The sequence below is a fragment of the Toxotes jaculatrix genome, chromosome 16, assembly GCF_017976425.1.
Source record: "Toxotes jaculatrix isolate fToxJac2 chromosome 16, fToxJac2.pri, whole genome shotgun sequence".
Lineage (NCBI taxonomy): Eukaryota > Metazoa > Chordata > Actinopteri > Toxotidae > Toxotes > Toxotes jaculatrix.
Genome location: NC_054409.1, coordinates 25,274,623 through 25,288,486, shown reverse-complemented (window position 1 = coordinate 25,288,486; position 13,864 = coordinate 25,274,623). Strand labels below are relative to the sequence as shown.

At 47.2% G+C, this 13,864-nt stretch overlaps 2 protein-coding genes across 3 annotated transcripts; both read left to right on the top strand.

The window, feature by feature from the left end:
- The first annotated feature begins 95 nt into the window (after positions 1–95).
- hsdl2 (hydroxysteroid dehydrogenase like 2) lies at positions 96–7,014 on the top strand. Its single transcript, XM_041058467.1, has 12 exons — positions 96–230; positions 785–951; positions 3,165–3,328; positions 4,053–4,151; positions 4,291–4,405; positions 4,935–5,038; positions 5,115–5,213; positions 5,312–5,506; positions 5,602–5,673; positions 6,018–6,170; positions 6,488–6,616; positions 6,763–7,014. The coding sequence occupies exons 2-12, from the start codon at positions 935–937 to the stop codon at positions 6,876–6,878; spliced, it is 1,263 nt and encodes a 420-aa protein (XP_040914401.1). The 5' UTR covers positions 96–230; positions 785–934; the 3' UTR covers positions 6,879–7,014.
- Positions 7,015–8,678: 1,664 nt separating this feature from the next.
- cfap53 (cilia and flagella associated protein 53) lies at positions 8,679–12,804 on the top strand. 2 transcript variants are annotated; one of them, XM_041059215.1, is made up of 8 exons: positions 8,679–9,025; positions 9,342–9,571; positions 9,897–10,070; positions 10,805–11,108; positions 11,470–11,688; positions 12,022–12,238; positions 12,334–12,436; positions 12,521–12,804. In XM_041059215.1, exons 1-8 carry the CDS (start codon positions 8,957–8,959, stop codon positions 12,774–12,776), a joined length of 1,572 nt encoding a protein of 523 aa, XP_040915149.1. In that variant the 5' UTR covers positions 8,679–8,956; the 3' UTR covers positions 12,777–12,804. The 2 variants fall into 2 exon arrangements, with proteins under 2 accessions (XP_040915149.1, XP_040915150.1); XM_041059216.1 differs by having other exon boundaries at positions 8,898–9,120.
- Positions 12,805–13,864: the final 1,060 nt, after the last annotated feature.

Sequence of the window (13,864 nt, the reverse complement as noted above, 5' to 3'; positions counted from 1 at the left end):
TCACGGGAGAACATGGCGGCTTGCGAACACGCCTTAGATCAGACCGATCGATAACAATCGATCAATCAGCTCGAACGTGTAAAACATTAATCAGCGGGTTCAAAGCTATTGAAGGCTGAGCAGGATGAGCTCACATCACTGAAGCTTAAACACGTGAGCGGCACGTTGGGCTGTGTCATACATGTGATCATGGTTCATACACTGGTCATACACATCTGTAATGTAAGCAGGTAAGTGAAGCTGCCAGGTAACTACATGAACTGCAGGAAATCTATGAAAAAAAATAAGAAATGGAAGAACAGAGATCACGTGACAGTTACAGTAAATACTGTTACAGACAGGATTCAGTTTCCACTCGTGTTTTCACTTTGTTGTTGTGACTTGCTCAGTGTACACTGATCAGCCATTCATCCATTTACAGTTAAATCTACAGGACGATAAAGCGAAGGGGTCTGAATACTTTCTGTATGTGCAGCATCCGGTAAACATGTAGATTACTCAACAGCAACACAACAACAACACAACTCTAAATGTATATAAAACAAATATGTTGTATACTGTGTGATATAAACGTGCTGTGGAATCTAAACCCGAGCCATTATAATAAAACTATAATAAGAAAAGAATTAAATTATGTATTCAGTTATGTACAAACATTTCTTCTGGTCTTTATCAGAGTATGAAATATGTTTGGAAATATCACTGCAACGACGACAGGACGGTTTTAGATCTCACGGATTCAAAGTTTGACATCTCATCGATCCGTGTGAATCTTTGCCCGCAGACCGGAAGTGGCGGAAGAGGTAATTTGTAACATCCTGTTGGCTCGAGGATCTTTAAGTGGGTGAAAGGTGGTGAAGACGACGGGCTGTAAAGACGAACACTAACGGTGCGAACGGTTCCTTCACCTGTTGACTTTCACCTGAAACCAACGATGCTGCAGAACACGGGGTGAGTGTGCACGTCCGGCTGCTCTGCGTTTATCTCTATTTACAGAATTCCTTTCTTAAAGACCGCGAAACACTGACGGTTTTATGTGCTCATTGCAAAGCTCGGAGAAGGTCAGGAATAAGTGGAGATTTTTGTGAATGAAGCATATTTATTTCGGGGATTTACTAAAGCCGAATTGAGAAGTGAAGCTTTCTGATTTAGAAAATCGGTGCAGTTCTGTTCTTGTCCGTCTGCCTGACCTTTGCTCAAAGCAGTTTGATAATTGAAGATTTTTTTCTATGGAGTTTGGCAACAGCTGCAGTGGTGCATTATCTAGCTTTTTGTCTTTTGTCCTACATGCAGACACCTGTTCAAAAGACCTCTGAATGATTACTGCCTGTATTCAGGCTACTTCAAAACAAGGAAACAGAATCAGAGCAGGCAGAAAGCTCGTTATTAGAATGAATCGCGTAGTTAAAGTTTCTGATTCAGAAACTGGGCGGAGTTTGGTTCAAAGCGTCAAAATTACTCTAAAAGTTAAGATTTTTTGGACGGAGTTTGGCGACAGCAGTTCTGGCGCTCGAGCACCTCGTTAAAACTTCTTGTTGAGGTTTGTTCTCCTACTTTCAGAACTTTGTGTAACGCCGGGAATCTCTGCAAAAATCGCTATGCTTGCATAATAACAACAAAGACTCTTGAATCCTGACGAACAAAAACAGGTTTTAGTCTCGTTATTCACTGCAAAGTTAGAACCGAGTTTGGGACAAATCTAGATTTTATCTAAGTGAACACTGTTTATAAATAGTTTAAACAGATCAGGTGTTTGAAGCAGAGCTTGGCTCCACCTGAGCTCCTCCACCTGAGCTCCTCCTCCTGTAGCTGCCTCAGTTAGCCCGGTGGCTAACAACAGCGCCTGCATATTAATGTGTTAATGGTTTTTATTTTTGTTGTTTCATTTGGCGGGAAGCTTTTACACTGACAGTGTTTCTGTAATGTAGCGTTGATGTTGTGTTGTGTGTGTGTGTGTCTGTGTGTCTGTGTGTGTGTCTGTGTGTGTAACGCTGAGACAACCGGACAGCTAACGTACCTTCAAAATAAAAGCCTGTTTATTTACTTTGTGTGCGAAGGAATTTATACTGAAAAGTGAACGGGAAGTTTTCTCAAACTTTATTGAAAGAAAAACATTGCAATTCACACAACAATAGTAATATAAAGTGCAGTTGTAAGCAGTAAGCTGTTACATGTAAACAAAACGAAACATACAGATTACATTATTTGTAAAGATTGTCCTTCTCTTCGTACTTTCTTTCTTTCTTTCTTTTTTATTATTATTTCTTTTTTATTTAGTATGTTTGGTGTGTTTAACACGTGTTTTGTTATGGGACTTGCTAGTCCAAGTCTTCTGTTTTGCAACACCATGGCAAATTCCTTGTATGCGTAACATACCTGGTAATAAAGTTTTCTGATTTTGATTCTGAAAAAGAGAAACAAAACTAACATTTCAAACAACAAACTGTCGATTTTACATAAATGAATAAATTAAATATTTGCAATGAAATATTTGCAAGTGTGAATGTCAAAATTCACACTGACATCTTTAACATCTTCAGCATTTAAATGGTTGAAACTAACTTGAAATCTAATATTTTCAATAAAATTATATCTAAATACTGTAACATTCAGTCAGTGTTTGTTAGAGGAGGTTTGATTGTTTCCAGGACAGAAACAGTCAGCTGGAAAAACCAGAGGTACGACTACAGACAGTTTGTCTCCCTGACGATGCCCTGAAGCAAAAGAAGATGAAACTGACAAATATTTAATGTTGACTGAAGCAGACAGTTAAACAACTTCAAAATAAAAGCTGTCTGTAACTGGAGAACTGATGATCTGCACCACCAGTCAGACGTTTTAAACGCCTCCATTTCTCCAACCGTCGTTTAACAGAATTCAGTGTCTCAGTGTTTCTGAACTGGGAGTGAACCAGTTTCTTCATCCCTGAAAAATCCTGTTTTCTGTTGTTGTTTGTTTTGTGTTTATAACCTTGGGCAGTTTAACACTGACCTTTGTACCATTTAAGTTTTTTCACTGGGCCTGAGCTGCTGACATTTCACTTCAAACTGGAAAAATGGGGGTGTCCTAAAACATGTTACCAGAAGTGCAACTCCGTTTGATCAAAGAAGAACAACATTATGAATCTAAGCACATGTTTCAGGTCTGCAACTTGTGTGTTTCAGGAAGTTAGCCGGCTGCACGCTCTTCATCACCGGAGCGAGTCGAGGGATCGGTAAAGCCATCGCGCTGAAAGCTGCCAGAGACGGAGCCAACATCGTTATCGCCGCCAAGACCGCCGAGCCCCACCCCAAACTACCAGGAACCATCTACACCGCCGCTCAGGAGGGTGAGGAGCTAACAGGCTAACTGGTGCCATACACACAGCAGCACATGTGGATTAATCCGCTGCTGAAAATAGTTAATTGTTACAAATTCAACAATGAAATGAAAAGTAATACACATTGTTATAAGTTCCCTTATTACATGTGCCTTGACTGTTATAATTACATGACTCGTTAAGGACAAATATTTATCTTTCTGTTGTCCACAGGGACAGCAGTACTGTCCGTCCTGTCCATGATAAATGGGACTAAATGTAGTCACTCGTGTTTTCAGCTGAGTATCAAACAGTGACATACTCGTGTATATAACGTGTGTTGTTCATGTACTGATGACGGTAAATTAATACATGAAAATCAAATCCACGTGACCATGTGGACTGTGTTTTACTTTGTGTGTTTGACTTGTTTTCATTCATGTTTTTTAAACGTTCCATAGCTAAACAGCTGGAGGCTCATTACATCTGCATGAGTATAATAATGTGTGAAATATAACTGATCTCAGAACAGTGGAAGCTGAGTCGAGGGCGGCTGATTGACAAGCCCCAGCGTTTGTTAGCTTAGCTCAAAGAGACGATGCCTTCTGCAGCCACAAGAGGGCAGCAAACTGCAAGCTGAACCTAAACAGGCAGATCAGATCAGAGACGGCACCTCCACCTCTGTGTTGCTGTGTTTGATGTGTCAGGCTCTGCTGAAGCGTTTTCTGATGTGTGTGTTTCCTGTGTGTTGTAGTGGAGGCAGCAGGTGGGAAAGCGTTGCCCTGTGTTGTTGACATTCGTGATGAGAAGCAGGTCGGAGACGCCATTCAGAAAGCTGTGGACACGTTTGGAGGTACCAGAGTCTCTGAGCAGAGCTCAGCGCTCTGTACATGTTATGATGCATCAGACAATCATCAGATAATGACACAGTGACCTCTCTGATAAACCGCCCTGGCAGTGACATCATCACAGCGCTTGTGTTTGATTGGCAGGTATCGACATCCTGGTGAACAACGCCAGCGCCATCAGTCTGACAGGAACTCTGGAGACGCCGATGAAGAAGGTGGATCTGATGCTGGGAATCAACCTGAGAGGAACATACCTGACGTATGAGCCTGACACGCACTCACATCACTGAACACATGTTAGTGCTGTTACTGACCCTGAGCGATGGGCGTCAAAGGTTCAGAGACCATGTCAGCATCAAGCCGAGACGTCCCCGTAAACCTGACATGCCCGTCGCTGACGTGCTGTTGTCTTACTCGTATCAGAGGTGTGGAGGTTACAGGGCGTCCCTGTGTCAGACCTTAGACCCCAGTGTTTAAACATCAGTACAGACGAGGAGCTGATTCTGAGACGAGCTGCTGTAAAAAGATTCGATGAACGAGCTGATGTTGCTGAGTTTCTGGAAACTAGTTGTTGTTAACTAGCTGTTGTCAGCACGTTGATGTTAGTGAGCAGCTCTTAATAACCTGCTCTTAACTAGTTGCTGTAATGAGTAAACTGCTCCTAACGAGCTACTGTTGAGTGCTGATGACGAGCACCAGGGAAAAAGGTGCAGGTAAGAAACATCCATTAACGAGTGTCTGTTAACAAACTTCAAACTAGTTGAGTTAACAAACGTCTGTGTTTTCAGGTCCAAGCTGATCATCCCTCACCTGCTGAAGAGTCGCAGTCCTCACATCCTGAACCTGTCGCCGCCTCTCAACCTCAACCCCGTCTGGTTCAAGAACCACACAGGTAACCATAGCAACCACTGGACCAGGTGTCCTATCAAACGCCTCTGCAGTACCAACATGTCTGCTCTGTTTTTCAGCGTACACGATGGCTAAGTACGGCATGTCCATGTGTGTCCTGGGAATGGCCGAAGAGTTCAGAGGTCAAATTGCCGTCAATGCCCTTTGGCCCAGAACTGGTCAGTGACTAAATGTTAGCATGCTAACAGCCTCTCTGTAGACTCTTATGGTAAACTAGCATGCTAACCCTGCTCTGACCTGTGTTTTGTTACCATAGCGATCCAGACAGCAGCTATGGACATGTTGGGTGGGGAGGGTGTTGGTAAACAGTGTCGCACAGCTGACATCATGGCAGATGCTGCCTATGCCATCCTGTCCCAACCGAAGGACTACACGGGTCACTTCCTGGTGGATGAGGACGTCCTGAAAGAGCAAGGGGTCCAAGACTTCGATCCGTACGCTGTCCAACCAGGTGAGCTAATGCTATCGCAGCGCAGGTAGCTACAGCTTATCATGCTTATACATGCTGTCATGTGGTGCTCATGCTGGTCTCTGATTGTTTGACAGGTCACCCCCTGCTGCCAGACTTCTTCCTGGATGAAGCACCAGAGACACTGGTCCAACAGATGGAGCAACACGGTGAATATTCCAGATACTACGGACACTGGGAAACTGGTGCTGCTGTGAATGCAGCTGACAGGGCTAAGCTGCTACCAGCTGGAATATTTCTAATCTAACAGAAAATGTTAAAAATAAAGAAACCAAATGTTGATTTGAGTAGCCAATCAAAACGCTGGATAATTTAACATCAGAAAATGTAGAATTATATTTAAAATACTGTGTGTTACTCTTGTAAAATGTAAAAACACATCAGGAGTCACTCCAGCGCCCCCTAAGGCCCTCACAGATTAATACAGAGAGAGTTTGTTTAGTTATTGATCAAAAAGATGTGGAATTATCTTATTTTCTCTCCTGGTTGCCAGGGGCGACCCCAGCCTTCAAACCACCACCATCATCGTCATCGGCCACGCCCCCCTCCAGTGGACCAATAGAAAGCACATTTGGTGTCATCAGAGGCGTCATCAACGAAGACGTCGTCAAGTCGACGCAGGGCGTTTATCAGTTTGACCTGTCAGGTAAGAACAGGGAAGTAGCTTCTGTTAGTGGGCGGAGCTGATCGGGATTTTACATAACGTGTGATTTTTTTTTTCACATTATGTAAAATAACAAATATCACTGCTCAGTGATCGACCTGTGAGCCTGGTGCGCGCGGGGGGGGGGGGGGGGGGGGGTCACTGCAATGACATAGAAAATCAACATGTGGAGATCAATGTTGAAATCAATCAGTAAATCAATGAGGAACATAGAAAATAAAATAGTTTTAAAGTGTGTGTCCATATAAGGACATCCTGTAGGTGTGTCACTAACGTGAATGTGTCTCTGTCCATAAAAGGAGAGCATGGGGGCGTTTGGTTTCTGGACTTGAAGAGCGGCTCCGGCAGCGCAGGGCAGGGCCAGCCTCCAGTGAAACCTGATGTCGTCATGGCGATGGACTCCAACGACTTCAGCAAGATGTTCTCAGGTGAGCTGTCATCGTGGTAACAGAATGAAACAAACTGAGCTCGCTGTTACCATGACCACGATGATGCTGTACCTGCTGAAATCATTGGGACAGTCTCAGTGGGATGTTGCAGTGTTGTTTCCATGGTAACAGGTGTGTTGTTTCAGGTAAGCTGAAGCCCACCATGGCCTTCATGACGGGGAAGCTGCGTATCAAAGGCGACATGACGCTCGCCATCAAACTGGAGAAACTGATGAACCGCATGAGCAAGGCCAAACTGTGAGACTGAAGGCCCCGCCCCCGACCCTCTCAGGCCCCGCCCCTCACTGTGTATAGCAGTACATGTTGCCTTAACAACAAGAACAATAACAACATTAACAACACACTGAGACATGAATAAAATCTACATTGATGATGAAGCGTGTGCTTTAATGATGACGGACTGTTTCCTGCCACTGTGTGACTGAACGTCACGATGTCATTTGCTCCACCTGAGGAGTCACAGGTGATTAAAATGTTCTCAGCATATCAAATTGTTGCTGGACCTGTTTTCACACTGAGGGTAAATATTTCAGTTAGGCTTCGTTTTTTTATCAGTGTCCAGCGGAAGATGAAGTCTGGGACACGTTGATGTGTCCCCATGTCCCCAGAAGTCTTCATTCCCTTCTTTATGTGAGAATATAAATGTAACGTATATTGTCCAAACAATCGCTGACTCGGTTTCACGTTGAAATACGTCCGGATGAATTAGTTGAGACTTTTTTTATGGTTCCTCTCGGCGGCGCAGCGTTTCACAGAGAGCGTTGCCATGGAGATGGCGGCTCGTTCCCGTAGCGACATGAAACGCCTCGGTTGTGACGTCAGAGCGAGGGACGCTGGCCGGAAGCTGCCCTACGGCAAACCGCTCGGTTATTTCTCCTGATTATATCGGTCAAATTTTCTCTTTTGAAATAAGAGTTTGTCTGATGTGCTTTTATTTTCCAGTGATGGAAACGAATTTAGATGATTTACTTTTTAGACATAATTAATTTTAGATGTACAGACATATCAGTGCTCAAAGAATCCAAAGTAAAAGCACTGATTCCACTGAGTCCCACAGAGATGAAGCTGAAATAACTGTTGCTGATGCTAAAGACCACAGACGGTCGGGTCTTGGCGTAGACCTGGGCTCAGACTTAAAGTTTAACTTCCACATTAAGGCAAAATCAGCTGATAGTGAAAGGATGAAGGATTTAGAAAAACTGTCATGTGTTTGTCTTGCATAGGGTTTACTACAGTAACTTCTATTTAATTTATTTCTTCATAACTTGTAAAGGATTCTGTTTTGTTTAACATGAACCAAAGACCTAAGGTAGCAGGGTCCTCCCGCTGTTCGTGTCCACCTGTCTGACCTGAAGCTGTGCTGAGACAGAGCTGAGATTCCAGACACTTATCATCACTGTCAGCTGTTTGTACAGGACGGAGCTTTGCATTGTGGGACAGAGCAGGGCGGGGTGCCGCGGCTCTGCAGAGGGATCCTCAGCTGCTCTGATTGGCTGGTTCTCACCGTTCTGTGTGTGGTTTACCGTGAAGGGAGAAGCTAAAATTTACCTTAGTAATGATCCAACTCACTCTAACTAAAACCTCCAGGAACAACATGGAATCAAAAGTCAAAGAATCCCTGATCATAAAAACTGGAGAGACCTAAACTACAACTCCCAGGATGCATTTCGTTGGCAAACATCCAATCACAGACCTTTAATTCTGTCCCGTGCTCAGCCAGAGATGAACCTGTGAAACCGGGATAAAACTAAAACAGAAGTTTAAACCTCTTCACTTTCAGATTCTGGGTCTGTTTCAGGAAGAGGTCAGAAACCACTGCACCGTGATTCGGCCTGGGCACGGCCCCGGTCTACGGGCCGCAGGCCCTTCGGTTCCCGCCTCTGACCAGCTTCTTCCTCACAGCAACAACAGCTGAGGCTCATGGGTATTGTAGTATAGAGATCTGTCCGCCATGACAGTAAGACCAGTTGACCTGACCTCTCCGAAACGAAGAGTAATGGAGGCCGGGACTTATACCAGTGTGACGGCCGTATTATCACAGAGAGCCCGCCCCCGCTGAGGGCTCTAACCGGTCTGGTTACAGCTGGTTCAGGGTAAGAAAACTGGAAACACTCCTGTCGTACCAGCGGCTCCTCCACCGGCAGGGGGCGGTGTCTTCACCATACCCGCGCCCCCGTGTTTGTGGCTACCATGGCAACAGAACCCCTGTTATGTTTGTGTGTGAAGTTTTAACCGGCTCCGGTTTGCGAAGGGTCCGAGACTGAGTGACTGAGTTCACCGTTACCGTCAGGAAATATCCGCCGTGGTCTGCACCGGAAAATGCTGCTCAGCCAGAGACGAACCAGGTGCCGGGAGTTCACCGGACCGACGCCTCACTCTGTGGCCGTGGTGAGACACCGACCCTCCGTTAACTCATAACCGACACCAGCTCCACGCTCACAGGTGGAGGAAGTATGCTAATGACGTATCTCACCTTCACTCAGGTAAAAAGTAAAATACCACAACGCAGAAATCCTCCAAAGTAAAAGCACCGAAGTGTAAATTACAGTAGGAAGGTGCTCATTCAGCAGAAAGGTTCACTTGTTTTGTTTTGTGTTTTACGTTCAGGCCTGTGTGTGTGTGTGTGTGGTGAGGGGGGGGGGGGGGGGGGCTGAACAAAGACTCGGGTCTGAGTGTGTGTTTGTGTCACTTCTCTGTTGGACAGAGAGCCAAGTCCCCGTTGTCCAGGCCTGCAGACCACCTGATCCTGGAGAGACAGAGACAGGACGCCGCCCGAGACAAAGTCCTGGAGTTCACCAGGTACCAACAGACCTGCGACATCAAGAACTCTTGGCTGAAGAGCTCAGAGCGTCACTTCCGGAGAGGAGCCATCGACAGACAGGTCAGAGCTGCTGTGGACCAACATGAGTCCACCACTGAAGACAGGAGACGCAGGTTCGTGTGACGCTCGTTTATTTCATCAGGTTTGAAAATGTTTCCGGTGTAATCCAGTGGTGGAAAGTAACCGAGTACATTTACTCAAGTACTGAGCTTAAGTACAGTTTAGAAGTTCTTCCTTCCTCTGCTTTATCGTCCTGCTCCACCACAGCTCAGAGGGAAACCCTGTCCTTCCTACGTTTACCTGGCAGCCATGCTGACTGCACAGATCTCAGAAAATACAACACACGTTTTTATCATGTGACTTTTCACAGACAGTTATTGATAAAAAGTCATCGATCAGACAGAGTGCAGTACCTGTTCCACTCGTTTGTCTCCTCAGGCTTCGTGTGCTGCTGGAGGCAGAGGAGCAGCAGCTCCTGCAGGAGCTGGAGGAGCAGAAGGAGACCACAGAGGAGAGACAAACCAAGATGAGGGAAAAAGCCAAAATCCTGAGAGAGAGAAGAGAGAGTGAAAGACAGCAGCTGGTCTCAGACAAGCTGGACCAGCAGTTCAGGTAAAGGTTACTGTCAGAGGTGATTCTGCTTTTCATCTGTCCGTCTCAGGAAGACTCAGCTCCGTCAGTAACAGCAGAAACATATAAAATGAAGCGTCTGACTTCAGTCACAGTAAAGTGACATTTGAAGACATCAGCTCCAACATGTGACGAGCATCATCGTTTTCACTGTTTCATAAACTGAAGGAGAATTTATTCATTTATTCATCAGAAACTGTTCATGAAAATAATAACTGAGGAATAATTATCAGCAAATGCACCTCAGGAGTGCTGAGTAATGGTCTGTGGATTGTTGGTGCTGACTCATGATGCTTCAGGTGTTTGTGAGTAAAACCAGAAACAAACAAACAATACAAACAACAGACGTAGTTTGACAGTCGACTTATTTTCATCATCAGTTCATTTAGTGTTAGAGTTAGTTTAATGACAGATCAGCTGCTCTGGACACACGTGGCCATGAGTTTTATGTCTGATCAGTAATTAGTTCTGGTGTCAGCCTGTAACCTGAGCTTTTCTCACTTTACAGATATTTTAAACGTAACACGTTCAGTGTCGTCGTCTAATCCACTATTAGCAGATTCATCAATAAATTTATTTGAAGAGTAAAAGCAGCAGTCAGAGACACGTCTCCCTCTGAAGGTTCAGTGGTAGGAGGATGAACTGCAGTTAGTCCAGCACCTGAGTCCAGCACCTGAGTCCAGCTCCAGCACAGTTAATGTGCTGCTGTTTTTCAGAGAGCAGTGTGACGAGCTGCGGACCATCCAGAACACACGCAGGGAGCGGCAGGTGTGTTCGGAGCGAGCTGCTCAGGTGAGGAGCCGACAGGAGCGACTGCGACAGCAGCGGGAGGAGGACGAGCTGTTCCACGAGCTGTGGGAGGCCGACCAACGAGCGAAGGAGGAGAGAGAGAGGCAGCGGGCGCAGAGGCGGCGGCAGACGAACCTGGAGCAGCTGGACGTCCTGAGGACTCAGATGGAGACAGCCGAGCAGCAGAGACAGAAGGAGCGGGAGCAGAGAGAGGACGAGGCCCGTCTCACGGTCTGCACCGCTCTGTAGTCAGGACCTGAACAGCTCTGAAAACCTTCGGTCTGAGTTCAGGTTGATTCAGCACAGGTCAGACGCCTCAGGTCATCTCACTGACCCGAGGTCAGCTGATCAACCTCAGCGTCAGACCCGTGTCCAATCAGCTCACCATCTGTTGGTCAGGTGATCAGGAAGGCCTGTTCAGACCAGATGAAACCGAACTAATGAAAAATCATTCAAATCAGGTTTTTTATAAAAGAGAATTCAGAGCTGTTAATGTCACATGACACGAAACATTCAGCTGATGCTGACATTAACGTCCTCACCGTCTCCACTAAGACTGAAACTGTCTCTGCATCACTGTCTGTCCCTGCAGCTGCAGCAGCAGGAGCAGCGTCTCCTGCAGGAGCAGCAGGAGCAGCATCAGAGGGTTCAGGCTCAGCAGGCCCGGCGCCGGCAGCTGGATCAGGGTCTCCGGCTGAAAATGAAGCGTCTGGCCCGAGAGCGGCAGGACGAGCTGAGGCTGGACATGAGCGTCCTGCAGCGGCTGCTCGAACAGGAGACGGACGAGAAACAGGAAGCTGCTCAGAGGAAGGTGAACACACCTGAGCGTCAGTTCAGCTGTTCTGTGCTCACACACACACACACACACACACACACACACACACACACCTGTGGTTCCAGGTTCAGAGTTAAAATCATCAGGTAACAGTCGAACATGTTGCTGACGTGGACAAAATAACAGAAACACCTGAGTGAAACTGAAAAATAAGACAAATGAGTGTTTGAACCAATCAGCAGACCCTGAGCAGTGTGTAGCCCCGCCCTCACAGGAAACGCCCAGACCCCCCCCCACCCCACTTGAACACAGGTGAAACCCTGAATGATGTCTGAGCCCCACTGTTCCTGCTCTCTGTGTGAGGGACAGATGGAGCTGCGTGAGGAGCAGCAGAGGTACCGACAGCATCTGTCCGAGGAGCTGCAGAGGAGGAGGAGAGAGGAGGAGGAGACCGAGCAGCTGATCCAGGAGAAACTGAAGGAGACCTGGACCAGGAGAGAGGAGGACAGCCGCCTGCAGCGAGACGCCAGGAGCCGACTGATGAGCGAAGTGATGGAGGCTCGTCGTCTGCAGGTCCAACAGAACCGTAAGAAAACACAGGACAAGACTGACAGAGAACCAGACTGTGGGTTTAGACTTAACCAGGCTAAGCTGTCTCTCTGTCCCTCTCTGTGTGTGCAGTGGACCTGAAGGTGCAGAGACAGGCTGACCTGAGCAGACAGAGATCAGAGCTGAACAGACTCGTGGACGAGATGAAGGAGAAGGACGAGGAGGAGAGAAGACGGTAGGTCACCTGTTCTGTTGATGTTGATCCTGACCCAGTAGAAGCAGACAGACTGAGGCGGTCTCTGTGTGCTGGTCCTCGCAGGCAGAAGCAGACCTGTGAGGCGTACCAGGCGGACCTGAGGGCTCAGATGGAGCGTCGGCGGCAGCTTCGCAGCGAGGACAGAGCTGAGGCTCAGACGGAGCATCAGCGAGGTCTGATCCTGCAGCAGCTCTACGACCGCAAGAGAGACGAGATCCTGTCCAGGCCCCCGTCCCGTACCGCCGTCCCCCATCCTTTCAGGAGAGCAGAGGGATCCAGGTCTGCCCCTGGGGCGTCACAGAGACCACCTGCACACTGAACTAACATCAGATCCCCACGGTGCCGGTGTCTGGACCAGGACACGTGAACGGAAACACGAATAAAAGTCTGATTTCACTGTGACCCGGGTCCTCTGTCCTTTCCTCCCTGATCTGTGTCAGACCTGAGTCGAGCTGAGTCCAGGTCCATGGTCCAGCCCACGTAGGATCAGAACAGCATGGCCACAGAAGCTTCCTGTGCCTGCAGACAAAACTCAGGGCTGAACAAAAGAGAAAAACACAGAGCAGAACAGAGGACAGAGGGTGGGACAGACAGAGGAGGACAGAGGACAGAGGGTGGGACAGACAGAGGAGGACAGAGGGTGGGACAGACAGAGGAGAAAATGGTTCTGAAACAGCAGAGAGCTGAAGCTGTGTCTGGTTCTGTAAATGGGTTTAAACCTGCCCCCCCATCAGTGTTTACCCCCTCCCATCAGTGTTTACCCCCCCCCCCCACCAGTGTTTACCCCCACCACCCATCAGTGTTTACCCCCCCCCCCCCCACCCCCACCAGTGTTTACCCCCACCACCCATCAGTGTTTACCCCCCCCCCCCCCATCAGTGTTTACCCCCCCCGTCAGTGTTTACTGATGTGAGGGAGGGACCCATAGAGACCTGTGTTGCATGAAGTTTTATTGTGAAAGGATCCTCATTCAGAACACACTGTAATCCTTGGATCCCACAGGAGACCATGAGTCAGCGTCTCCAGGTAACTACAGGTGATTCACACTCCGACACACCTTCACTCTGACCAAACACCAAAGTAACGGAGTACTGTTACTCAGGTACTCTACCTCCTGTCCACTGAATAAAGTTTGAACAAAGTGAGCAGCTGAAGGAATGGACATCTGGACACGTCTGAATGAGGACTGAGACGTGTCCAGATGTCCAGTGTGTTAGGAATGATGTGTGACTGTTACATATTCAGGTGCTGATAAAGTTATTTTGGTCACGCTGACCTGAGCGGCCGCAACATCTCAGCTTTTCACAGGAAAAGTTACACAAGCACCGAGAAGCCGTGTCTACACCTGCAGCATGACATCATCAGCTCACACCTGGATACAGGGTGGACAGAAAAACACGAACACCG

Excerpts from the sequence above, each read along its gene's own strand:
- hsdl2 (XM_041058467.1), top strand. Across the intron at positions 4,152-4,290 it reads AGCTGTGGACACGTTTGGAG|GTATCGACATCCTGGTGAAC; the intron begins GTACCAGAGTCT and ends TTTGATTGGCAG. Across the intron at positions 5,507-5,601 it reads TCCGTACGCTGTCCAACCAG|GTCACCCCCTGCTGCCAGAC; the intron begins GTGAGCTAATGC and ends ATTGTTTGACAG.
- cfap53 (XM_041059215.1), top strand. The coding sequence starts at position 8,957 with ATGCTGCTCAGCCAGAGACGAACCAGGTGCCGGGAGTTCACCGGACCG. Across the intron at positions 9,026-9,341 it reads CGCCTCACTCTGTGGCCGTG|AGAGCCAAGTCCCCGTTGTC; the intron begins GTGAGACACCGA and ends TCTGTTGGACAG. Across the intron at positions 12,239-12,333 it reads TCTGCAGGTCCAACAGAACC|TGGACCTGAAGGTGCAGAGA; the intron begins GTAAGAAAACAC and ends CTGTGTGTGCAG.